This window comes from Tyto alba, unplaced genomic scaffold (assembly GCF_018691265.1).
Source record: "Tyto alba isolate M040663 unplaced genomic scaffold, T.alba_DEE_v4.0 Super-Scaffold_11, whole genome shotgun sequence".
NCBI classification, from domain to species: domain Eukaryota; kingdom Metazoa; phylum Chordata; class Aves; order Strigiformes; family Tytonidae; genus Tyto; species Tyto alba.
The window spans coordinates 7,531,457-7,558,309 of NW_024881273.1; the positions used below are offsets into that span (position 1 = coordinate 7,531,457).

The 26,853-nt window shown below is 46.1% G+C and overlaps 1 protein-coding gene across 1 annotated transcript in view; it reads right to left on the bottom strand.

The window, feature by feature from the left end:
- COL27A1 (collagen type XXVII alpha 1 chain) overlaps positions 1-26,853 on the bottom strand; it is a 163,168-nt gene that overhangs the window by 85,684 nt on the left and 50,631 nt on the right. The window contains exons 11-17 of the mRNA XM_042786709.1: positions 26,421-26,465; positions 23,972-24,025; positions 22,701-22,745; positions 9,445-9,498; positions 4,979-5,023; positions 1,953-2,006; positions 1,526-1,570 (exon numbers count right to left, since the gene is read on the bottom strand). Coding sequence (XP_042642643.1) covers positions 1,526-1,570; positions 1,953-2,006; positions 4,979-5,023; positions 9,445-9,498; positions 22,701-22,745; positions 23,972-24,025; positions 26,421-26,465 — 342 coding nt within the window. The remainder of the gene's footprint in view (positions 1-1,525; positions 1,571-1,952; positions 2,007-4,978; positions 5,024-9,444; positions 9,499-22,700; positions 22,746-23,971; positions 24,026-26,420; positions 26,466-26,853) is intronic.

The following is a 26,853-nucleotide window of genomic DNA, read 5'->3' on the forward strand; positions in this document are numbered from 1 at the left end:
TGAGCAGGAGGGGAGGTTTGTCAGTCTTGGATTAGGAAAGGGCTGTAATGAAAGCCAGGAAGGAAGTCTGTCCTGTCCAGGGAAAATGCAGTGGGAGAGGTAGATAGGGAGGGAAAGAAAAGGTTTCCTGCACCTCAGGAGAGAGGCTGCAAGACTAAATATGGGATTACTGGGGGAGGTTGGTTAATTCTGCACTTGGAAGTACTGTAAGGATAACTCTAGGGACAACTGCAAACCACTTGGTTACTGTGATAGCAGCAGCTGGAGAAATACTGGGAACAGTAAACAGAGCAGTCTGTGTAAAGTGACAGAGACTGTAATGTCCAGGAAGGTTAATTTTGCTAAACAAGGATTTAAACATTGGTGATTCTTAAGATATTCAACCATTTATTCCAAGGAGCCGACAGAAGAGTCTATGGACTCTAGGAATTGGTGATGAGTCAAGAAACCAGCTACAATGTCTTAAGCTTTTACTAAAGAAAAAGGCCTTCTCTTGCCCTGTCCTTCCTCTGTACAAAAGTGAAAAGGCAGTACAGGGGAGAAATGGAAACTGCAGACACAGGAGCCCTGGCAAAGAGCTGCTATAATATAACGAGAGTGGAATCAACTGGCTTGACACTGCTTCCCCCATGTGCAGTTTTGGGCTGATAAATCTTTCTCTAAAAGCAAACATCTAACAAGAGAATAAAACATCAGACAGGAGGAGGAGAATACAATTAATGGTCATTTTCCATTGCCTTCCTGAACAATCAGAGCCAACAATAAATGATTATACCTCCCACTCTCTCAGACTAAGTAAACCCTACAGTTGAATATCTGTAGGAGGATGGTTCTCATGACAGTGAGACATTTACACACACACACACAGCTTCATGCTGATTTAGCTCAAGCTGCGTGATTTTGTGCCAGCAGCACTAAATCATTGCAATCAATGCCCCTCTTCTTTTTTCTTTTTCTAAAGTGATTTATATCAGTTTGGCATAAAGCAATTTCCTCTTTGCATGAAGCTGAACTGAGGTGAGCCTCTCTGAACAGGAGCAGAGGTACCTAACACAGAACAGTTTTTCCTGGGATCCAGCTGGTTTGCTTGACTCAGTGAGCTGAGCTGCTTTGTTACATCATGTGTTTCCCGCAAATGCATTAATGCAAACCCACTGTCAGTGTTGTTAGGTCTTCATCCTCCTCCCCACCCCACCATGTAAAAATATAAAAACATAAAAGACCAGTGAAACACCAGATAATCTTACAGTTACTGTCATCATCAGTGGGAGACAGAAACTCCAAAGAGGATCTGAGCATAACTGATCTATACGAGAACTCCATGGAAAAGGGGATGGGGAAGATATCATAAAAGAAAGAAAAATCCAAACTGGAGTGTCAAGAAAGGAGGGAGGGTGGGAGGATGGGGGAGAAGAGACAGCCAGGGTGGAACCAGTAGCATGGTGCTGAATAAGAAAGAGAAGCTAGAGAGGGGATTTCACATGCAAAATTAAAACACAGTGCAATAAGGGAGTATTCAGATCACCTTATCACCTTTCAGTCCATGTTCTCCAGGGTTTCCCATCAGCCCCTGAAACAAAAGAAAGTTCAGAGTGAGACTGAGCCATTGTGAAGACTTGCTCAGGTCTATGACACTGGAGTCCCTGATGGGGCTGGTGGCTCAGACCCAGAGGATTGGCCTGGCACAGCCCCAAGGGCAAATCCCAGGCTGCTCCCAAACCATGCTCCATCACACATTCTTTAAACACCCTCAGGGGCTGGAGGTGCACAGGGAAAATTCCCTCTGGGATTCTCCAATGACTTACAGCTACTGCAGAGTACCAGTGGGGTGTTGTGTTTGACAGCCCTGTGCCTGGGTCAATGCACAAGCATTACTGCTGCCTGAGGGACAGAACAGTCTTCAGCCCTGCCATGGAGGGACAAGAGCTCACACAGCTAGGTTATTCTCTCACCTTTAAGCCTTTTGGTCCTGGATAGCCTATTGGTCCAACAGAGCCCATGTCACCCTAGTAAGAGAAAGAAAAATACCAAAGTGATTAGGTGCAAAACCAACAGATAGCTGTATGTGGTGTAAAATTCCTCTCCTGTCTGGTCTCTCAGTATCCTTGAGTATTCCTGAGTTCTCCAGAGGGAGTCTGAGGGTATGTTAAAATGGACGCAGACCCAAACAGCAAACAACAAATAGTCGAGAAATTTGGATCACTACTGCTCTATGATATCTAAAAGTGATATGGGGAGGAGAGAGGAGAAGCAGGAGGTAAGAACAGAAGGTCTTATCAGGGATGGCCATTCTGCTGCAGCAAGAAGTCAGCATGGCATCGTGTACTGGGACTTGTACGAGAAGCTGCAGCAGAGGATGCTGGCGCTCACGGTTGCTGTGTGTACTTGTGTGCGCATGTACAAAAGAAAGCCTTCAGTGGCCGGCATTTAAACAGGCTTTGACTGCTTTCTGCCCATGAAGAGAGCCAGTGATACAGTGCACCAGCCTTGCCTGTGATGTGTAAATAAACAGGGAAGGCTCTGCTGAAGGAATGCTTCTCTGGTCAGCAGTCTCGGGCCCACAGCCACACTGGGAGTGCTGGGCTGAACAGATGCCCTTTTCATACCTCCCAGCATAAAGGCTTCTTGTAGAAATGCGTTTACTTAAAGCTTTGCCCACACAGTTAATTAGGAGAGCAAGAGGCTTTAGTTACATGTAATTCTGTTCTTTAGCCTCTCTTAAACAGTGAACCCAAACACCTGCAGGGTGCGTAGAGGCAGCCGGGAACCCGGCTGGTCCCCTGGGGTGGCTGTAGCTGGGAAGGAAGGAAGCGACTGATGGGGGGGGCCAGCCCGGAGCAAACACCCAGCCGCCTTCTCCATGTCCTCCAGCATGAGCCCCATGCTGCAGACCCCGGGGAAGGAGGCTGGTGCTGTCCCACAAAGAGGAGAAGGCAGGATGGATGTGCTCCCTTCTCCCCAGCAGGACGAAGGAGGTCACTCTTAGACCAATCCCACTAGCAATGCTTCAGCATCCTGAATTCAGGAGTTGCATGCTACCCTGGGACACAAGATCTGACTCAGCTTGACGTGAATCTCAGTTTGAAATTTTTATCTGCTCGGAGTAGTATCAACAGACTAACTGGGAAAGACAGCAGCCTATTGCTAATGCTGCAGCGATTCCTGAAAAAACAGCATTGCAAAGGGCGCACTTCCTGCCTTAAAAGTAAAGCTAGGAAGAAGCTTACAACAGGAATGATGATTTCTTCATCTGGATAGGAAGGAAGAAGAAATATTTAAAGTTCAAGACAGACCATGCTTAACAGCAAAAGGAGAACTGCTGGCTTTGCCCTTTATCACCAAAAACTTTAGAACTTGGGGTGTCAGTAGAGACTGACATAATGGATCAAGACAGAGAAGGTGACAGACTCCAAATTTCTGGTGATGGAGCTGAATCCTAGTCTAGGACATGCAATGCTAGGTCTTGGGGCCAGTGAGGGAAAAAAAAAAAAACAACAGTTCAGTTGTACCTCACATAGAATTTGACGCTATTTGGATAGCTGCAGCCAATGTGGGACAAAACCGTCATGATCACAAAGGCAGGTTAGAAACCCCACACCGCCTGTCCCCGTTTCAGATCAGCTCCAGGCAAAACCTGTCCGTCCTGGCCCCTGCGAGCTACCCCAAGCACAGAACAGCATGGCACTGGCTGGGCCAGCTAGGAGGGGAGGACAGGCAGCCACCTGACTCCATCATCTCTGAAGGATCTTAATCACATTTACCGTGTCTGACCTTTCACTTTCTAGCAAACAAATATCTGTGAGATAATAGCGACCAGGTTAAGATAAATCTTTCCAAAAGCTGGGAGAAATATGATCCAATTTGGACAATACCTTCAATAGTATTCTTTTAAATAGCAATCTTCCTCTCACAGCTCTTTGGCAGGAGCACATCCTTTCTGCTGCTATGCCTGAAGTAGCTACTTTCATCTCCGCTAACAAGGGGAAACACAGACCTAATTCCTGGCTCCACAAAAAAAACCTTCGGAAGCCTTAATCCACCTGTGCCCCAATCCCCCATCTGCAAGATGGGCACACTTGTTCCACCATATTCTCTGCTTTTCCTTCATGGAGTCTAAGGTTTTTGGGTTTGGTGCTCTATGTTTTTGCAATGTCTAGGGCAATCAAGGCCTTGATCTCAGCTGACATACACACCCCTGTAATTTAAGCTATGGAAAGGCAAAAGGGGAAGGCTTTTAAGTATTCATTGCCAGTTAAGCTTTCATGGATTATGATAGTTGAGGAGGAATCATTTTGAAAGAATGCTGTAGTACTAACAGAACCTACCACTTTTTGTGCATGGAAGGAAATAACTTAAAACAAGTACTGAGACCTAAAAATAAACCATAATATGTTCAGCTGTGCATTCACTAACTTCCCACACAGCTGCCAGAGGATGAGTTACCACCCATCCTTACAGCAATCTATCTCCTGCTGGGGAAGAGTGTAATAAAGCATGGAATTTGGCTGTGCACATAATTACCTGGATTAGTGATGGGATGGTGAGAGTGCACATAAAATTCCTGTATACCCAGGGGACAGACAGTTCCTGCCCATGGTCTCTCCAATGAGCAAGAAACTGTGTGCCCTTAGGTTACTGCTTACAGGGGCTTGCTTTTTAAAAGATGACTGAATCTGGTGTGGAATGAATATTGCATCTTTGAAGAAATACCCTAATAAATGCTATCAAAAAGGCAAGTTATCTAGAAATAAGGGCACTAACAGCAAATCTTTAATCTGTTCCCTTTTGCTTAGAAAGAGTTTGCTCTCCTCCACCTCCCAGTCTACCAGTCAACCTCTCTCCTCAGATGTCATGCCTCCCCCATACAGTCATCCTGTTCACTGCCCTGCCACAGGAAGAAGAAAATCTGTGCGTAGTTATGCAGGCTAAAAGGGTTAAAGCCCCGAGAAGCCAGATCTCCATTTGGTTTTGTACTTACAATGAGTCCAAGGACTCCAGGAGGACCTGGGGCTCCCAATTCTCCCTAAAAGGAAAGACAAACCGACATGGTTACAGACACTTTGTAGACAAACAGAGGCTGAAAGGCAGCTCAGTGTTTCAAGAACTTGAGGGAAGCGAAAAGACTGTTCCTCCCCTTCTGTCCCCCCCCCCAGCCCCTTCCCCAGCCAAAGCGACTGAGAGCTTCCATCTTAGCGAGCATGTTTGCGAGCCCATCCTCTCTGGACACAGGGCTGCTTGTTGTTCAGCAGTTATTTGCAGGGCTGACTTCCCCTCCCAGGAGCAGGCTGGATAAAAGAAGCATTTCACTGTGCAGGCAGGGGAGCGGGTGGGAGCCTACCCCAGGTGAGGTGAAGGCATGGGCAGGGAGATGGACATGGTGCAGCAAAGTGAAGCGGGAGGGAAAGGAAAGCTGTTGCTTAGCATTGGGAAAGGTGAGGTTTTGGGGAATAGTTAAGGAACAATAAAACTCATAAGAAAAGAAGGACTTGGGCGAAAATCAAACGGGATAATCTGGGGAGAGGGTACGTCAGCTCCTGGTGCTGGCTGACGGGCTCTGGCAGTGGGTTTGGCACACGGGGTACTCCGAGGCTCCTGTATTTAAGATTTGGTTTAAGGTGGAGAATGAGCAGTGTTCTCTGCATTCTGCCTCATACATCTGGGCTCCCACCCAGATCATAAACTAGCCATTTCTTTAATTTTCAGAAGAAGCCCCTAGTCTTCAGGCTACAGTTTGTCTGCAGGAAGGTGGCTCAGCACCTCTGCCCCTGGAGCAGGGAGCTCTCTGTACGGAACTCAGCACTTGCTTGGAGGATGAGTCACTTTTAATCACACTGCAGAGAGCAGGAGATGGACTGCAGATTTCATCCTGGGCTCTGTGCCCATTTGCCATCTCTTATAGACCGCTGCCAAGCAGGGCATTTTGGAAAGCGTCAGCTCCTTAGAGGCTTTTCAAGAGCACCTCAGAGGTCACCATTTCAAGGGACAGACTGCTATCTGGGTTTTGTGGGGCTGGTTTGAATTCTCAGCTTTGCCACAATCTCCTTGCCAGCTTTCCAAAGACATGCAGGTGCCTGATGGTATTTCCAGGTGAAGTGCAGCAAAGAAGCTGTGCCAGACCCAAGCAAATCACCTATCTAGGTCCCTTAGCACTTTAGTAATCATGCGATGTGTGTCTCCCTTGGTGGATCACCCACTCCCTTGCCACATCGACAGTGGGATGCTCGTCAGGGCAAGGACCTGCTCTTACACATCTCTGTCTCTAACAGGGCCTCCCAAAACAAGTGCATTGGAAATACTAAACTTCCCGTTGGCTCAGACAACCCTACCCCTGCTCTGGATCATGCTGGCTACTTTCTCTGACAGACCAGCTCAGTTTATGGTGCACATCTGGTGGAGTCCCCTTCAGTGTAATAAAGCTCCCCTTTTATGGAAAGATTTGCCTAGTGAAAGAATTAAAGAGAAGGGGACGCAATGTGACTAAACGTGCACAGCCTCCTTGGGTAAAGGGTTACGTGTGTTTATTTTATGGGAAGTGGAGTAAAGGACTATTGGGCAAGCACACACAAAAAGCGTTTCATAATCTCAACCAGCCTAAAATTGCTTTTTTATGGCCAGTTCCTTTCCTGCATACTTGGGACATCTGTGGAGCAATTGTTCCTCATGGGTGGGATTTCTGTGTCCTCAGAGCTACTGTAATAAGGTCAGCTTCAAGCTTTTAGTTGGGGCCTGGCATTACTAGGCTCAACAAGAAGAGGGAATATCCCCAGGAATGCTGAGCACAGGAGCTGCATGGTGGCCTGGCTTTCCCAGTAAGCTCTGCAGGCTCCGAGGGTGGCTGGGATGCAGACTGGGTGGATGGTCAGCTCTTGGTCCCACCAGTTGCAAGAGGGGTTGCCTAGATTTCTGAGTTATGTCACGTAGGTATTCCTCAAAAGAAAGGGTAAATGAGGAAGTGCGTGGCCTCGTGTCTAACGCAAGAGGATTTCCTCTTGGAACAGGGGGCTGTGGACTACCCCAGGAGATGTGGGCATGACGAGTTGTTAATTTGGGCCATTCCCTGGCCTGGGAAATGGGGGACTTACAGGTGCTGTTTCCTGCTATCACTAATAACAGGCTAGTCCCTGACCTGTGAGGGAAATTGGGCTCTATTCTCTATTTTTCAGTGCATGAACTGGGCACTGGGACAAGAGACGAGGAGATGAATCAACAGTCCTTTCCCATGTCTAATTCCTGTGATTAAGAGACTAATTGGAGTGGCTAAAGCACTCCGGGAACGGGGATCTGGAATGTGATGGCTCAACAGTTCTCAGCAAGTTGGTAGGAGGGAAAAACGCCCCTGCGGTTGGAAGAGTCTTTGCTCTGTCTGGAGGGGACGGAAAGAAGATCAGAGGCTTTCAGCTTCAGACATCCCCATGCGACAGCAGAGGCAGTAGCAGTGTAAGGGCTCAGTGGATCAGAGGATGGGGCAGCTCAGGACCCGTGGCAGCGTGCCCTCCTGCCTATAATTTAGCTGCATGCTCCACCTAGCAAACTCGGCATATTTGTGTGTTCCACAAACAGACTTCCTGGCATTTTTCTGCGTCTGTGACTCCACTTGTGACCCTGTGAACCTCCCTTTAAGTCAGCCGAAACAGTCTGTTTTCATTCTGCAATCTCCAAGGCACATTAATATTTAAAAGCCGTTGATAAGATGAAAGAAAAGCAATCCTTCTGGATGAATTAACGGAAGGGACATTTACTTCTCTCCGATGCTCTGGGAACTGGCATTCAGCTAACATTGAGCACATCTTCTGAATGGGGCTTAGACAACTTGCAAATGTAAAAGAAAACAAAACAAGTTATTTGGGGAAAAAAATAAGTCCTTCTGACCTCCTAGGATTCCTGCTCTTCCTGGTGGACTGGCTGGAAATAGCAATACAATCTAGAAAGTCATCTACTTTGGAACTACTGATTCCACCCTGACCCATGGCTTAAGTTGACTGAAGGATGGGAAAAGTCCTGCAGAAGTATTCCTTGGGAATCTAATTCTTTCAGTTCACTGCATTTGTGACTCTTGTGCTGAATTCCCACAAAGGCTGGAGTATAGCTGAGCTTGGCTTGGTGATTAGAGTCGCTTGTGAAAATAAATTTTATGCTGCATATATGATGAATGGGAACTTGAAGACACATGTGGAGTGGGTTACTTCACACAAGTCATTCCATCAAACGACAAGAGCAGCCCAGTGATTATGTGTTAAAGCAGGAATTTCAAAGATGAATCAGTCCTGCTCACATGCTAATTGATGGAGAACCACCACAATAATTCAGAAAATAATTTAGAATAATTAATACACCTGAGAACTTCTCCAATTCACAAGAGCACATTTTGTGAGTAGTGGAAAACAGCACATACCCAATTGTTTGGTATTAAATGCTATGAGAGCAGAGCAAAATGAACCTTGTCAGCATCCAGCTGCTTAAATCGTCCCTGACCATGCTGACCCAAGTCCCAGGAGACACATCCCATCCTTAGAAGGCCAGCAGGGGTCAGATGAAGACCATAGAGTGGTCAAGAACTCAGGAGCCGGGAGACTTCTCCCACTGCAGTCCCAGGGCCATCTGAGGCATGGGGCAGGGCAGCAGAAGCCTGGGCTATGGTGTCTGTCTCTCAGTGCTCCCAGGCACCGGAGTGGGAAACCTGGCACTTCTCACACCAGTATTAACATTCACTTCAGATGAAGAAAGGTACTGAGCTTGGAATACTTTAGAAGCTTAATTTACAGGCTAGTGAGATGCAAGCCAAGTGGTACCAGCTTGCTAACATGCGTCACAGAATGAAATGTGGTGGAAAGGAGAGGAACATGCCTGTTTGTGTACCTCAGACCTCTACACAATTGAGTACAGGGCCTCCTCCTCTGAGGGTTCACGTGCACTCAAGTAGCCATCTGCGGTGCCTCATGACAGTATGTCCCTCTGTCTATGGGCCCATGTCTCCCTGCTATGTTCACATGAAGCTTCATGCAGAGCACACTAGACAACAAAGTGATTCCTGCGGCTGTCGCAGGCTTTGCATCAGGCCCTGTGGTATGGACAACACGCTACAACCACTGTCTGCTCATCAAGAGCAACATCCCTACCTTTTTTCTCTTGATTTTTCTTCTAGTCATATCCTCAGGATGAAAAAGTATCTATCAAGACCAGGGTGCAAGAAAGGCAATAGATGGAGACAGAAAGAAAATGGCAACATGATGACCTGGCAGTTACAGGATGTTAAGTCGAACATGGGAATTGTTAGTATGCTTAAGCAGGGCAGGGATGTATATCTGTTTTTACAGGAGTAACAAAACCAAAACACTAGCAGCTGCCACCAAACTTAAAAGCTTCTTTGAGCTTTAACTAGCATGATACAGTACAGTGTGCTGACTACTGCAGTAGAAAGAAAGAAGGAAAAAGCTACCAACTTACTGGGTTGCCATCGATACCTGGAGGTCCTCGCTCCCCAAAATCACCAGGAAAACCCTGAGGAAAGGCAAAGACAAGCATTAGTTATGGATGCATCCTGGTTTGAAGGCAGTCAGCTTAAAAACTGCTCCCCCTGCACTCAGTGCAGCACTTTGGTAGACAGCAGGTCACAAGAAGCGTGGGCCAACCAGTCTGCTTGTCCTCATCCAAACCATTCTTGCTCCACCAGCACATCTGCTCAGTGAGAAGCTCTACAAGGCCAAAAGCTCTGATTCACTGCTCTCTCCTGGGGCCAATGAAGGGTAACCAGAAGTACCATTTACAAGGCTCAATCATGAGCTGCACATTAACTAATGGGAGCCTTGAGAGGAAGAATCAGTGAGGAGACAGGAAGGATTTTTTCATAGCCATGCTATGAAAAGCACCCAATGCTGAGGCTGCTGCACCTGCCTTGTTCACCCCTTGTCTTGCAGGCTATGTCCAGCCCCCAGTCAGCCGTTTTCCTTTCCTTAGGAGCAGTTGTCAGCCCCGGGCACGCTTCATATGGCAAGCAAGACTTTTGCAGCATCATGCAGAAGACAATGTGAGTGTGCATAGCAGAAAGAAGGGGTGGAAATCAGTGCTTCCATCCTCCTTTTGGTTCACCCAAGTACTCCAGTATGTCCAATAAGGAATATGCATCCCTGAAGATTATGTTGTGTAGTTCACACATGAAATGATAATCCCACATTTGGAAAATCAAACTGTATTTAAAGATGCAGTGCTTTCTATCCTCTTTCAGGAAAAAAATATCCTACTGATAGGATACTCCCTTAAAAGTCAGTATTTCCTTTAAAGTCAATCCCAAATCCCTTATATTCTGGAAGAATTCATAAAGCTCACTGCAATGACTCTCCTCAAAAATGGATTGTCAATCTGAATTATTTCATCCTGTCTACTAACACAATCCTTTTAACAGCACCCTCTTCTCATAGGATAGCTGAATAGCATAATGCCTGCTGGAGCCCATGCAGATGCTTAATGGAGCTGATCAAAGATGCCTAGTGAATTCACTCCAATGTGTTCACGACCTTTCAGCTTGCCAGGGGAACAAACAGTTCCAAGTTCATTATGGTCCACACCCCAGAACTGTGAAAGACCATGTTTACTACATGAAAAAGTCACCACAAAAGACTACTTCATCATCTCATTATATCTGATACAAGTTTGGAAGACTTCAGACAATTATAGAAGAGGGAGTGGAGGTACTGAGCCATAGCCAGAACACGTTGGTGTGACATTCTCTCTCTGTGACATACCCTGTGCTTCCCTAAACCCCCACAGTTCCCTATTACTAACAAATAGCACAACAACTTGTTCTTCCCTGTCCTGTTGTGCTCTGCCTCCCTCAGAAAGAGCTCAGCAGAGGGGTACGCAACCTCTGTGGTTCATAAACCCTCTTAGTTACTACACATACATTTTCAAGGAGGAAGCAGTTGAGTTTAAGATGGATTGGATTCAATTCTCTCCTGAACTTGAACTTCATTCAGCAAAGGACTGGCAGAGATCAGGCTGCCAAGAGCTATCAGGGACCAGCTCAAACATCAGCAGCTTCAGGGCTACTCTGAACTTCAGCTGCAGCAGAAGGCACTTTGGGGAGGCTGTGACACTGAGGTAAGAGTGCTGTGACTCTGCACTTCTTTTTCTTGCATGCCCCTGAAGATAGAGTGAGATGGAATATTACACGGCATCCACTTCCTCTGACTCTGACCCTAAAGGGAAATCATTGTCTGCTAGAGGAGCTCCCCATGGATAGAGCATATGTGGAGCCTAACCCCAGGCTCTGACTCCTAGACCTGGCTTATTCATCCAGGGCTAAAATCTTGCTTTACTCTCCATCTTATTCTGACTTTGGGCATAAGGATGGAAAACTAAGGTATATATTTGCATGTAAAAAGCTTCCTAGCCAGATCATTTACCTTTGTGCTTCAGTTCAGAGTAGGAACTTGCAAAGCAAAGCTCCAGTCACCTCTGCTCCCTCTTCTGTTTACAGAAGAGAAGTCTTGGAGAGTAAGTAGTATTGCTTAGATAAGGCTACACCACAAGATGTGCTCCAGAGGCACACCAGCAAGCTGAAAATGCTAGTGGGTACGTTACTTCTGACTCAAACTAGGAATCACAGTAAAACTGCTTTGCAGCCTTCCATGGCTCCACCAGTGTGAGATACAAAGGACAACATGGACATGTTCTGGGCTAGCTGAGAGCTTAAGAGACAGAGAGAGGATTGTCCTTGCTGAGCCAGAAGGATGCTCTCTCTTCCTGCCTGCTCCTCTGTATACTACCACTGGTTACTTCGAAAAAGCAAACCTGAGAGAGGCAAAATACGACAGCCAACAGCAACATGCTACCTAGAAACCCATCAGGAACACTGAAAATGTAAATGATCACAGCAGACAGAACAGGAAAACTATACTGGGAAGCTCTGCAGTCAGAGATGTCATCCAAGACCTCCCTTCACTTTTGAGGGTTTACAACTTCTGGTCAACACAGCTAGGTAAAAAGATGTTTGGTCAAATCTAAGGTGAGAGATGAGAGACCTGTTTAAGACAACCAAAATTTTGCCACTGACTTCAGAGTCAGCATTTTACCTCTTCTGTACCAATTCCCTACAGCGTTCAGTACACACTCCTGAACGGACACTAGACATCACTTGCTTGTTTGAATTCAATACTCCTATTTTATGGGCATCTCTGTGAACAGGAAAGTTGTCTGCCTTTTTCCAGATGGGCAATACATCCCTCAAGCCTGTGCACATGCCAAAAAGCTGTGGTAAGCAACCACTGGAAACAGCCTTCTGCCATCTAGAGACAAAGACGTCAAATATAACAAGAAGGTGGGGGGCTCAATTTTCTTTAATGAGAAAAAGGGGAAAAATAGCTCTGCTACATGATGAATCAATAAGAGCAGAACAGAGATGTGTAGAGAAAACTCATTGCACAGGCAAGACAAAAAAAACCCAAACAAACTGCCTTGGAATATTTTGCTGTTTACAGTCATACAACTTGCCAAGGAAAATATGAGTGTGCATAGACTGATACTGTACTTACGCTGCTGAACATTTCAGTCACAGCCTTCAGCACTCGCTCAGCTGCATCTTTCCTTTCTCAAAGGGCAGAGGTGGGCACAGAGTGACCCAGGGATGCCACTGAGCAGGCTGGCCCTGGGACTGATGAGGTGTCTTCTGTCAAGCTGAGGTCTTACCAATGCGGGAAGGTTTTACTACTTTGAATAGTACAATTAAATCAATGTTGCTACAGCAGCATAATACCATCTAGAGGAATGCTTGCTCCAGACTAAAAGCATTTTCTAAATTTAGTTTAAATCTTTTCCATCATGACATAAACAATGTACTCCTCTGCCAGAATAAAAGTGCCCAGATAAGGAACTATTTAAATTCATATGTTTCCCACTAATCTCTTTCATGCCTCAGTTTCTTGTACTAACCTCGCTGGTTAAAGATAAAGACACAGGAGATTTGAGACACTTGGTAACAGAGTTAATAAAAATCTAGCATTTACACAAGCTTTCCAACAGTAGATCTCCAAGTTTTTAAAAAGGCAGATTATTCCTGTGTTTTGAAGGCAGAGAGCTGAGTACCTGAGGTCACTTGGCCGATGCTACTCAGTAAGCAAGAGATTTGTCAATAAAACCTGTTCACAGTACACTGCGACTCTCCCCGCAGAGCTAGGATTTCTGCCCATCCTCAAGATGGGATGGAAACAGGTCAAAGTGGGAGGAAACAGAAGAAAACCCGTAACGGTGTGGGCTGGTATCATTACTACAACAGCCAGGCCCAAGACAACACTCAGCAGCAAAGCCCTGTCCTTGCCAACACCTGATTGTCCTTAACACTCCATCTGCTCTGCTGGCACGAGCCCCCCTCCCAGCCTGGGCTCACCGATCTCTGGGGTGGTGGGTGGTCCCCTGGTACTTTTTGGCCCAAGCTTTAAAACAAACCCAGACGAGGAGACAAATGGAAAGAGCAGCTTCAATTCAACTAAACCCAGGCATTCTAGCCCAATATTTGAGCTTGGCAACACAAGTATTAACAGTCTTTTGCACATTAAATGAGACCAAGGCTGGTGGCTGTGGCATGAAGGAAGATATTTCAGCATCCATACAGTCTCCAAAGACCCAAACCAGGTTGTGAAAGTTATCCCAAGACAGTTCTGTGCACAGCAGGAAACAATCAATCTTCTAAGCCCCTAATGAAAAAAGAAATTTCTTTCCATGGGGTAAGCAGTAGCAGTTTAAACCACAATAACAGTTCCAGTGACCACAATGTCCTAATTTATTGGATCTCACATGTCTGTAAAAGCTATTTTTTCAGTGCCTCTCCCCTCCCCTACCTGAGCCTAAAGGACAGAGATGTTCCACAGGAACAAAACTAGCACTATTCAACTGAAACAAACAGCCTAGGAATTACAAGCGGACATTGTTATCCCATTTCTTTCATTTCTGTAAGCAGCACTACCTCTCCTCTCCTGTGCACTGCTCCAGCAGCCTGAGGAGCCCAAACGGAGGGAGAACACATGGGGCAGGAAGCTCATTTTATGGTGCTGGCGGACAGGCAGGTCGCAACTGGCAGCCCATTACAGGAGACTTGTGAAAGAGATTAAAGAGCCCAGCACATTCAGCATCTCCTGACCTTCCCAAAGTGAGTGCAGAGGTTTTTTTGGTACAGAAAATCCACCATTTTTCAGGGTACAGCTGTTTTTCCAGAAAGGCCGGTCCCTGGAAATTCTGTTCAAGAATTGGGACAGCAAAGGAAAACACAGTGGTGAAAAATACCGAGCCATGCTCTGTGGGTGGGAGGGGACATGAAGAGAAGGACCAGGACTGGGAAGGGATGGCAAATGGCAGTAGGGCTAGGAGGAAAATGCTTGACTAACAAGTTCTGTTGGCCAAGAGCCAGTGGGGTGCTCCTCTGCAGTGGCTGAAGTCAGGTATGACAAAACTTTTGGCTCTATCTCACAGCTGGGAAATACAGAGAGGAGATGTGGAAAAAAAATCCAGCTGAATGGATTTCACATTGTCTGAAGTTCAGTGAACGAAGCAAGATGAAGCGTGACGAGGAGTTGGAGAAAAAGTGTACAAGTAGATGCTTTGCACTAAGCAAGATCCAGATGCTTCTGTGCTCTCCTGTCCACAGCCCGAGCAGAGCTTTACAGTGGTTGCAACGCACCCGGTGAAGCTGAGGAATCACTATTAGAGAGGGAACTAAGACAGAGAGAGGCAGACTGATGTATCCCAGAGAACACTGAGAAGTCTGAAGCTGAATCAGTAACTAAATCTCTATCTTTGAGATCCTACAATAGTGCCTGAATTCCTTTTCATCCACACTCCCTGCAAAGGGCATCCTTTCATATGCCAGGAGACTCCTGCTGAGAACAACCAGACCTGGACAGACACTGGAACCAGCTCCTCCTGCATCAGGGGATTACATCCCCCTCCACCTCCCCTTTCTTTCTTCCTCTGCTTAAAACAAACAGAGCAGCCTGCCCTTTCTTGCTGTTGTCAGCCAAAGGGCTGCTCCTGGCCTGAGCAGATGCCACCATTTCTTGTCTCCTGTCCCTGGAAGCAGCTGTCCTCAGGGAAGCAGAGACCAGTGAGATGCACCATGTCCTTTGCTTCCCCAAGGCCTTTTCAGGTGTGCTCGTGTGGGTGGGTGTGTTGTATGTATACAACATCTGATTCAGTTTAAAACACTTTCCCTGATGGAGTAAGGGAGGCAGTCTGGCAGCTGCTGCTCCAAGGAATCCTGGCAGGTCTTCAGGCCAACAGAATCCTTCTCCAAAAATAGGATTTTATTTTCCTGTTGGCTGAAGGTGAAACTGCTCAAACCAACCAGCCCTCCTGTCTTGTCTGTGAAAGACTCTATTTGCCAGTTGGCTCCAGCCAGGTGAATCACTGCCCAAGAGCCTCCCCAGGGATGGAGCTTGCAAGTCAAACAATTTCAACAAAAAAAAAAAAAAAAAGAAAAAGGTGGTGGTGGGGAAGCAGGGCTGAGGGTGAGAGAAGGCATTCACTGGAAAGAAAAAAAAAAAAAAAAGAGAATAAAATAAACAAGTGTAGCTTATGTTGGCAGCTGATCCTGTGAGAGCATTCCTGGTGGAGAGCGCAGACGTGAGCCCTCCCCAGGTGGGCGCGAGGGCGAGCGGGCTGGCTCAGACCCCGAGAGCGGCGAGCGTCCCCCTCAAGGGAGCCTGGCAAACCCTGTGCTCCCGGCGTGCCTGCTCACTAGCTATAATTCAGGCAGCCATGGGGGAGCCTTTGCCTTCTGCTCAGCCTAGACCCGGGACTGTGACAGCTTTCAGCTCTGTGAAGAAGGGAGACGCCACCCTCGGCTGGGGACGGGACTGATGGTCCTGCTGCAGCTCTGCTCCTTTGTCACCTGGAAGTGAGGTTAGCGCTGTCTCCCTGAGAGACTTCACAGCTCTGTGTCAAATCCTTTTTGGATAAAGATTTCATGGCATTTTTAAATGTAACTATCCCTCCAGCACAGCCCTCCAGGGCAGCCTGTTCCACCCAAGAACGAGCAAAAGTCCCTTGAAGCCCCTTCAGGCAAACATCATTGAAGCTAACTGACAGCCCCTCCACACTCTTTCCCATATGCTTTGCTCATTTTACGGTTGCATATGATTTCTTCCCTGTCTGTGGGGCTCTCACAAAGTGCAGATTACACAGATCCAATTACCTAATTCTGAAGAACACCAAATCTGCCACTGCTCCTCATTATTTATGGCTGAGATTTCCAAATCAAGCAGCATCCTATTTAAGAAAGTCAAGCATCTTTGGTGGTCAAAATGTTTTCAGACTCAAAAGTGATAGTTGCATTATTTTTCCTTATAATTTCTAATGAAAATCATCGTTGGGCTTTGATCTGATTTATGAATGAACATTTCCCTGAAGGAAGAAAGATGCTTTGGTTCAATTCTTCACGAGCTTTTTGAATGACGATGGACAAGTCACTTAGGGACATTCTTGGAAACAAACCATCTTTGGGTTTGCTTCTTTTCTTTCAGTAGAAGTTATGGGCCTTGGCACCTTTCAAACCCTTTTCTCTGTGTTTTCAGTACTTTGCTTTGCCCATTGTTTAAAATATTAAATACATGCTAATGTTGTCACCTTGCCAGGTTATTTGAATGATGTAATCATGAACATAGGAACACGTGCTAATATCAGAGTGATAAGTAACAATGCAAGCACTTCACCACAGAGATTTGGGAAACTCCAGACATGCGGAACACAATTTGGGCCAAAAAGAGATGGTGACATTTGCTCCGGGCTAATGCTTGCATTTCAGAGTGGTGAACCAGGCCCAGAGGGAAGGAGAGACCAGCTGCCCAGTTTCAGTGTCCAATTTAAGCATTAAAAAAAGTCACTAATTTCTCAAACCAAACCTATTTTAGAAATTTAAGTTAATAAAGAAAAATTATAGGAAAGAATTGACTTAGATGGCTAACAGGAAAAATCCAATTCACAGTCTAGAAGTCTCTCAGTAACAGGAGTTTTGTTGACTGCTAATTTTCAGAATCTCCATTTGCCTTTTCATACAAATGTAATTATTAAAAGAATATATATTTTTTTTAATCAATCATTTCCAGAGGAAGGCACCAAACATTTTGGTGCTATGCTGGGGTATTGGCACAAGACAGAGCGATCTACCCAAGTCCTGTCTATCAGCTTCGAGGTCATTTGTACTTCTTCCTGCAGCTCATCTTCTAGATTTACCTGTACAAATAGGTCCTCAGCCTGAAATTAATTTCTCCATTAATTTTAGCTGGCCACATCTGAAAGTATATCTCTATACGCACAGGGACTACTGCTGAACCTGAACTGAGACACCAGCTGGGAAGGAATGCTTTATGGGTTGGAGGATGAGTTCACCAAGTGCTCGGGTGAATTGAGCCTGAGCAGTGAAGGTATGTGGAAGAGTAAACATTTATTTTCTGAGTATATATATGGATAATGTTGTTTAGGATCAGTTAAAAAATCATTCCCATTTCTTTCAAATCTTAGGAAATGGCTTGTGGTCCAACACACTGAACTACCACCTAGCTAAGTGGGAAACCACAGTTTATCCCTACTTTAGAAATTTTTCAATTTTAATTACAGTATTTCTTTAATATGTTTCTCAGTGTTTAAAGAGGAGTACAGCTCCGTTCTCCCTTTTTTTTTTTTGTAGGTTACAAGGTCTCAGTGACAAGAGAGACATGGCTGGACCCTTAGCAGTCCATGTGAGCCATGATACTCAGCGCTGTAGGTGAGAGCTCTTAGGGTGTATGCCTGTGTCACGTTTCTTATAAGAAAAGCCATATGGGCTGCCTCTTTATACCCCCAGGGAGCCCGCTCAAGGCAACTGGAGTTTGGCAATTATTTTTTAAAGAAGAGATACTTAGAAATGCTGTTACCAGTTTCCCAAATCTCAACTTGACTTTCGCTTGGTTCACTCTAAATGCAAGGAAGGACCTCAGCTGCATCAAAAGCAGAGAAAAGACTGGAGCAAGTAGAGAGGAACTTTTTATCATCTTAGTCCCTACAGAGAGGAGCAAAATTTATTTTCTTAGTAATTTGCGGTTATGCCAGCCTTTCCAGACACATGGCAAAACATGTTCCTCCATTGTTTGCATGGACAACAGCTGAGACTGTGTAACTTGGCAAAGCCCCATGCACTTACGTTCACCACTAAGTTATCTTAGCCATATATCAAAAGGTTGGGGGGAGCTGTAAAACGAAACCTTCCTAACCCAAAGGCAGCCCTGCTTTTTGCTATCTAGTGTCTCCCACAAGGCAATGCCTTTTCATATGATGCAACAGCCTACCCGTATTGGTGGGGAGTGCAGGGGTATCAAATGCACTTCTAACAACTTATCAGATGAAGAAAAAAGAATATATTTAGACATAGTGTTCACTGGAGGCAGGAGTTAAGACATTAACTTTATAAGTCAACATGGAAGAAGACAGCAGACATGAAAAACAGCCTGGCAAGAAGGCGCCGCTGCATTACAAGCTGAGAGCTGGCAAGGGGGACCCTGCCTGTGGTCAGCTCATGGAAAACGGATGCCAGATTCGGCAGCTTGCCACCGCGTTGATGCTCACAACAAATACTGAGGCTACGTTAGAGTGGCTGCCAGATCACTGCTGGCTCTTACAACCTCCACGCTGTGGCTGACAGGCAGAGGGAAGGGAGACTTTGGGATTCACCTATGTACTGATCTCTGATACTTAAAATCTCCGTGCCACTTTATAGCATCTCTTCCTTGACATCTGAGTAGTAATCCTTGGCATTTGCATGCTAAGTTTCAGCTACTGATCTCAGAGGAGAGCTGAGTGTGTTATCCCCATTCTGCACACAGCCAAGAACAGCCAAACAGCTTATCTGAAGTGGCACTCCACGGGGAGAAACCAGGTCCCATATCCTCTTCCTTCTCCTGTGCAATCACCGAGCAATGCAGCATCTCCTGATCTTGCCTTGGCAGACTCCAGCCACTCTCAGAGGTCGAAGTGTCAGCCCTCCTGGCCACGCATCCCGAGGGCAAACTGTGCCTGCTACGCACACACTTTACTCCACCTGCCAAGCGATCTCCTTGGAGCAGCACTTCAGCAACACGTTGGCACTCGCCAAAGGCTGCGCAAAGCCCGACAGCAGAGCCTGTGCTGTCAGGAGGTGTTTGCCGCCCTTGCCTGAGGTTAGCAGGCGGGCAGGGACCCCCGTCACGGCACCCACGTATTGCTTGCAAACATGATCTACAGGAGGACAAAAGAAAGAACAGGAATGATGAGCACAGCTAGAGAGGCAGGGAAGCCAAAATGCCCGCTTGGGGTATTAACGGCTTGCTCATGCTACTGTTAACCTGAACCTCCCAGCCCTGGGGATGGTCTGATCCTGTGCTGTTTTGTAATCCCAACTGATGGACCCTTTGGGCTGTTCTTTCATGAGGTGTTTGCATGGTACCTGACACGATGAGGCTCTGAGTGTTCAACTGAGCTCCAGGCATGGGACCAGCAGCACCAACAGGTTCTCAAGAAAAGTATAAGGAAACCTCAGCTGTGTTTGGCTAAATTGTGGATAGATCTCAGACAAACCCAAGAATCACTAAGTATGTCTTGGAACTAAACTTTGCTCCTTCTTTTCTATCTCTTTTAAAATAATACTACTAATAAAATGCAGTGTAAGCAAAGAACAGGCATAAAATAGCGCAGCTGGTGCAGCATAGATACTCTACACGAAAAAAGAGATACAAGCACACATCAAAAATGAAGATGAACAAAAAAAGAGCTCAAAGCTCTTTGGATATACTTCCTGAAAGTTTGCTCTTAAGTCTCTTTCTCTAATAAGGCTTGAGAAATTCTGAAAATATTATACTCTATTTGAAGTTTAATATAATCTGCAGTGCAGACACTTCTGATTGTAGCTACCCATCTCTCACAGCATAAGAAAATCATATCACTTTCAGCTTTGTGCTTCTTGAATGATGACTAGCTATATCTCCTCTTCCTGTGGGTTACCTCCTTCAGTGACAGCACATCTCCTTTTTAAAGATGAACTAGGACTGATACATTGCTTGTGCATGCCACGATAGAGGGTAACAGCAGCTTCTCTCATTCCCTCCCCCAGCACAATGTGGAGCACAGCCCTGCTGTCCTCACAGCAATGGGGCCTTTTTCAAATCCTCTATTATTTTTTTTTTTTTTTTTTGCCAGCTGCTCAACTGAACATCATAAAAATCCACAAAAACACCATAAAAAGCCATTCTTTTCAGCCACTGCATTGGCAAGACTGAAAGTTTAAGCAACTGGCCCCTTCAGCTCCAGGCCTCCAGCCTACCTCTCAAACCAGCAGCAGATGCAGAGACGTACAGACTCACGTTATTTCAGTCTCCCCAGTGCATTATACTTTAACCGTAATTCTCCCCCTAGCCCACCCCAACCCCCTCCTTGCTCAAGAGTTCGCCAGGGCCCCTACGTCGAACATGCCCTCGCCTCCTACGTTGCTGAAGCACGGCAGGGAGAGCCGAAGTGGGAGGGGGAGTCAGCTGTTTCCACGAAAGATTCACCATGTCCCTCACAGCTCTGCAAAACTTAACTTCCCTGGAAGTGTTTCAAGATCTGACTCATGTCCAGTTTTTCTATTTTAATCATTCCCTCTTACATCATTCTCGGAGGCCCACGGTGTCACATGCAAACTCCCCCAGCCCCCTGCTCCTCCTCTGCTGAGCATTTAATCTGTTGCCTTCTCCCATCTCAAGCAAGACTAGGTGGAGAAATATATTTGATACCAACGCCTTTCCTACTCTCCAGAGCATTTACGAGCTTGGGATGGTAGCTAATAAGGGCTTCCAAGATCTCTCCATTGCAATGACAACACTGAAACAGAACAAGAACAGTAGCTGCGCCAGCAAACCCAGCAGTGCGGGGATGCGAGAGACCAGAAAAATCACAGCAGGCTCACTAACACTGCAAACCAGCTGGGAGAGAGCACAGGCCAGGAGATAAGTGTTGGGAAGGGAACCAGGTCAGCTGGTTCCTACTTTCCATTCTCCCAGTGACTTCCTGAATAACTCTGGATGTCACTTAATCTTTTTGTTCACGCTCGGAAGTACAAATCCTCAGCATCGGTCCATTCAAGATTTCTTATTAAACCTGATATCATGAAACAGGGATGGAGCCAAAACTCTCTGAAAGAGCCGAGTAGAACAAAGGTGGTCATGCTCAGCCATTTAATCCCTTCTCTAGATCCCAGCCTAAATGCCTCCGCAGTTGAGAGATTCCCCACTGATCTCAGGGGAGCCCCTTGTTTGTAACAGTGACCGCCAGACAAAAACTCTTGCCTGGAAGATTACAAATGCTAGCCAAACAACAGCTGGAACGCTCTGAGCCGCCAGCGTGCTCTGTGCAGAAACAAGGCAGAGAGCAAAACCCCTGTACCTAACGACAGTTGCTTTGTTTGTTTTACTCTGGTCAATGAGTCATCGTTACATCGACTGACTCTCTGCAATTATTAATCACAGAGGTTTCTGGTGCAACCGGTGGCTTACAAAACTATAAGATTTGGTACACATTTCTGCTACTTCTCCAAAAATCTGCTTGACCTCCCCCCCACCCCAGGGAGAGAAGAACAGCCAGCCAGGATGAGTGTGGCACTGCCGGGAAGTTTGCATGGCGTGGGACTCCTGGAAAGCACGTATTTGCATGCAAGGGGGACAAGGGGAAAGCACTGGATCTTTCCATGTGTGGGTGAGTGGACATTTTACAAGGAGCCTGTGAGTGCAGGGATGTCAGGAGATCAACAGAAACTCAGGATACCATGAAGAACAAGGTGCAAAAACAAGGAGACACACCAGAGCACAAATGTGCCTGATCTATCAGATGACTCCTGCAGCAAAGAACTTTAAAAATTTTGCTAAAGGAAGCATGCAGAATTGCTTGGAAGAATGCTGATGTGGGCAAGGCTGTCCTTGCTGTCCTTCCCCTGTTTCCTCTACCCATTTCAGTACTCTCTTTACCTGCTCTTATTTTACTTTTTGTTACAGTCAGCACAACTCCCCTTCCTTTTCTATGCAGCTCTCAGAGTTTCCACCTTGTGTTCAGCCCTACCTGCAAACACCTCTTCCTCCTGGTCAAGCTCTCATATCTACCTTGTCTCCTTGCTCCTCAAACATGTCTTCATCCGATCTGTTACTGCTTTAACTCTGTACCACCACCAAGGACAAAAAGGTTTCTATACAAAAGTGTGGTTACATTATATAAACCAGGATGGTACAAGGGTTGGAGAGAATCACAGCAAAAAGAGGCAAACATGATGGGACTGGTGGGAGGACAGTGGCAGATGTAACAGTGAGCACAGACATCTGGGATGCTGCAATCATGGTGGGGAATTCAAAAGTGCATTCAGGGAAGAAGGTGGCCAGAGGGAGGACCCAGGGGAAGACATTGCAGAAGAGAATCTGGGAAGTGTATAAGGTCTAAGGGAGCATGGGCACAGTGCAAAAAAGAACAAAAATGCCTGTGAAGTGGGCAGAGCACAGAAGAGAGGAAGAGAACACCATCTGTATCTTCAGTTTTCTTCCTGATTGAGAAAAGAGACATGGAAAGGTTTGTTTTATCTCCCCATTTAGTTCCCATCAGAAGATATGATGGGACCCAGCCAAAAGCCAGATGTTTTGTTTCCAGTTTCATTCAACAAGGTCTGCATAATAGACGAGGAAAAACTTTACCGGCCTACCCATCTTGCCCCTCTTCCCAGGAACTCCAGGGATCCCCTGCAAGGAAAACACACAGAGAAAAAAAATAATAGGTCTGGTTGAGAAAGCAAACAGCCAACCAACAATACAAAACAACACTAGAAGAGAAAGGGGAATGCAAAACAGGCTAATGACTGCGGCATTGTTCAGGAATCAAAATGTCAGCTACTTGCAGTCAGCTGCGAGAGCAGAAGACAATTAACCTTCACCCACTAACTACGGCCCTCCCTGAGGACACACGCAGGCAGCATCCACACCCAGGGCAACAGGCTGAAGCTGTGCTTAGCAGGAGCAGTCATTAAGCTACTGGTCTGGAACCGAATGAAGGCCACCGCCAAGGCACTCACTGGAGAACTTCTGTTTATGTTTCTTATTTAGTTATACAAGCATTAAATCAGCGACTCTAGAGTGCAGGGTAGTCCCCTTCCAGGCAGGCACACACACACACTCAACTCCCACATGCTCCCAGGGCCTCTCTGGTTTCTAGAGCTTGCATTTGAGGGAGAAAAAGCTGGAATAAAACAGTCTTCATCTTACAGTGACCTTCCTTAGGAGATCTTGAAGTGGGAAGAGGGGGTCCTTGGATGGGTAGAGGTCAGGCAGGTGGGAGGATATGGGGTAGAAGAACAAAAAAGGGAGGTCCTGCAAAGCTCTGAACGTGGGTTTGGAGAAAGCATGATGGAAAGGATGGGGTAAGGGAGGACACATGGGAACAGCAGCCACAGCTGCCCATCTGCAGGCCCCACTCTTGACTGCCCAACTTAACGTGACTGGAAGGAAAGCCATTGCCAGAAAGCCCCAGGCACTGTCCCTTCCAAGAGTCAGGCTCTTTCCAGACACCTCCAGTTGGACACCCAAAATGCTGGACACTGTGGCTGGGATGTCACTCCTGTGGGAGCAGGGAATTTCCACATACATCCTCTCCCTTGTCCCATGCCACTAAGATGAACTAGTAAAGGGGAGGAGGAAGGCAGGTTTTTAAGTGAAGGAAGATATAGAAAAACTCTCTATTCAACAGTGAGGTCTGATGACCCTGTCTGAAGCCTAGGTTTTCCTGAGCTGAATGTCCACAACATACAGGGACACAGGTCTTCATGCAAAGGTAGAAACAGGCTAAAGAAGACATGGTTAAACATTAGGCATGCTTGACTCTTCTCAGGAAAAAGGGATAAAGAAGGTTATAACAGGCTCTGAAGAACCGTAATTCAAGCAACACACCAAGGTTTTCTTCATAAAATACTCACTCGTTCTCCATCAGCCCCTGGTAGCCCAAACAATCCTGGGAGACCAATATATCCCTGAAGAAAAGAGGAAACAAGTAGTCAAATACATTTCTCCATTAGCATCCAGTCAGTCTGTCTTTCCTGAACATCAGAGCATCCTCCAGCGTTGGTCAATGGCAGCCGTGATGAAATAAACCTTGAGGCAAGTGTATATGCCCATGGACTGCATGGTGCTGGCTTCCACGATGTAGTCCAAGGGCACATACCCTCACACCAGGGATCATGAGGACTCCAGGCAGGAAGAGGCCAGCAAGGAGAAACCTTACCTGGGCTGGCTCTAAGCGTACCTGAGGGAAACGGAGCTTGGTTCAAGGTTAGCAAGAGTGATAGCAAAAGTAATCCTCATGCCTACACCTCCTTTCATCTCTCTGAGGGCTCTCTCCCTGCCTTTCACACTCATTCCCAACTGTGTTGTGAAAATGTCCTGCTGTACCAAGCATTTTCTGCTTGTCTTATGTCACATGGTGGTTGCACATTGCAACCCCTTCTCATGCAAACACCACTTTTTCCTGGCATGCAAGGCTGCCAACCACCCTGTTGCTGAGAGAGGAGCAAATCCATAATGGTTCTGCCTAAAGCCTTTCCCTGCAAGCTCTATTGCACCACCACGACCTTTGGCAGACACGTTGCTAACCCCAGCACCCAGGGCCCTGCCTGGGCAGGGAGAGGCTGAGCGTGCCACTTCAGGCTCTTTGGGACGGTGTATGAGGCCCAACTTGTGGATGCATAAGGATCCTGTGACACCCAAGGGTAAAGAAGACTCTTTTGCGCCAACGTGTTTCACATAAAACCCGCTCCTCTTTCACACTTATCATCATGCGTCGCATTTTCAAGCATGCGACCTTTCTCTACAGCCTTGGGTTCCTGCTCAGACAAGACATGCTGCATAAAATGCTACATTTCCCTTCCTCTGCAACAATTGAAGCCTTGTGTTTAATCCTCTTTGCTCAGCAGTTAGTACAAAGTTACCTTGTGCGCTGGTCCTCAGCAAAGGGCTAATTTGTGCCAAACATGCAGAATCAAGAGGAAGTGAATTTCAGCAGGGAGCCCCCTCAGTGGCACCTCACTGTTATAAGAGCCAAGTGTTAACACTGATTTTCTCTCATCTTGCTTTCTCCATCATCACTAAATCTCTTACTGTCAACCCCACCAAATTTTTTCACCAGTCCATCGCTCCCTTTAAGGATAATACCTAGCCAGGAAATACGGCTACATAAAACGATGCTGTCTGCCTTTGCTTCCTGAACCCCAATACAAACCATGTAACACCTCACTACTTCCTGCAGAAGAAAAAAAATAGAGATGGAGGGATGGAGAAGAGGCCACAGTTGGCTTCCTCAATCCACAAAATGCAGCTATCTCACTTTAGTACCCAATTCTGATGGACTGCAGTTGAACTGAGGAATGGCTTTCTTGGGTAGCTATAAATATTTCAGTCCTCAGCACTCAGAAGTGCAAAGCAGGAAATAATTTTCAAGTCTCACATTCTGGCCATCTACCACATGGTAATTACACAAGGTCTTGGTTAGGCCAGTGAAACAGATGCACCAGGGAAAACTTCATCACCTGTAGAAATGAGGTGAGCAAGCTGTACTATCTCAGATCTTCCTCTCTCTTGCAGGACACTGAACATGCCATCTCCCTTCCTCAGGAATACAGCTAGCTACAGGGTCAGCATTTGTTTATTCCTTGCAGTTCTCCTAGTGATGAAAGCCAGCTGGTTAAATTTACTGCATATAGAAAAAGTATCACATGTTAGAGAAATGGGGGATTTTATTGGCTCTGAACCTCATTGTGAATTTATAATTGCAGGAAAAGAACAAAATGTGATTAACAAGAGCTCTAGCTGGTAAAAAAATTAAAAATAATTCTTTGCAGTGAGAATGAACCCCCAGCAATTCAATTTGTCAAGCAAAACCAGGCAGAACAGAGATATTAATGTTTGTATTTGCACATGGCTTCAAGATGCTGGCTTGCTATTCTGCATAATGATATAAATCACTCTCAAACCCAGGACTATACCCAAAAGAGCCCATATTCAGCATGGTCAAAGACCGCTGAACCACACTTATTGAAATTAAAGAGGCCTCTGGGAGATGGGGCTTGCAGAAAGTTCAGACTTTGGTCTTTGGTAGGAATTTGTATGCCATTCTTTCCTCTCCTGCAATGTGAGCTCTGAAGGGGTTGACTTTGTATCATCAGCACTATTTGTGAATTTGATCTTGGTACATTCCATGTTTAATTTAAAAAATTTAGCAGCGCTACAATAAACAAGCGGTGTGCAATTCAAATCCCCTGAATCCACCAAATTAAAGCAACTAGACTCAGGATTGCAAAATTAAGCATAAAGTTTCTTTGAGAAGCTTTTGGTAAAAACAAATAGAGAAAAGACAAACGAAAGGCTGCTTACCCGACTGCCTTTTGGACCAGCTTCCCCTATGGGGCCAGGTAAACCCTAGAACAGAGGGAAAAAACAAAGACAAATGTAGACAGGTTTTAACTTAACGTAATGAGCAGTGCCAAATCCCCAGCACTGTCCCCGCGTGGTTCTGCTTTCAGTGCCGAGTCCAAGGCGTATCAACAAAGGAGAAAAAAGGACAAAATGATACAAATAACAAATCTCCCATTGTTGGGGAGCTGGGACTCTGCAGAACCTGAGACTGCTGCACATAGTGAGCCTTCCCCGGGGCTGAAGTAGCGATTTCTGATCATAAAGACCAAAAAGGCTAATGCAGCAGGGTGCACAGAGGTTGCGTTACACTTCAGATGTGATGTACAGTGATGCTCTGTACCCAACAGCTCTCAATTCATTTTCCTGTCTAACTGAACACACGCATAGCAAA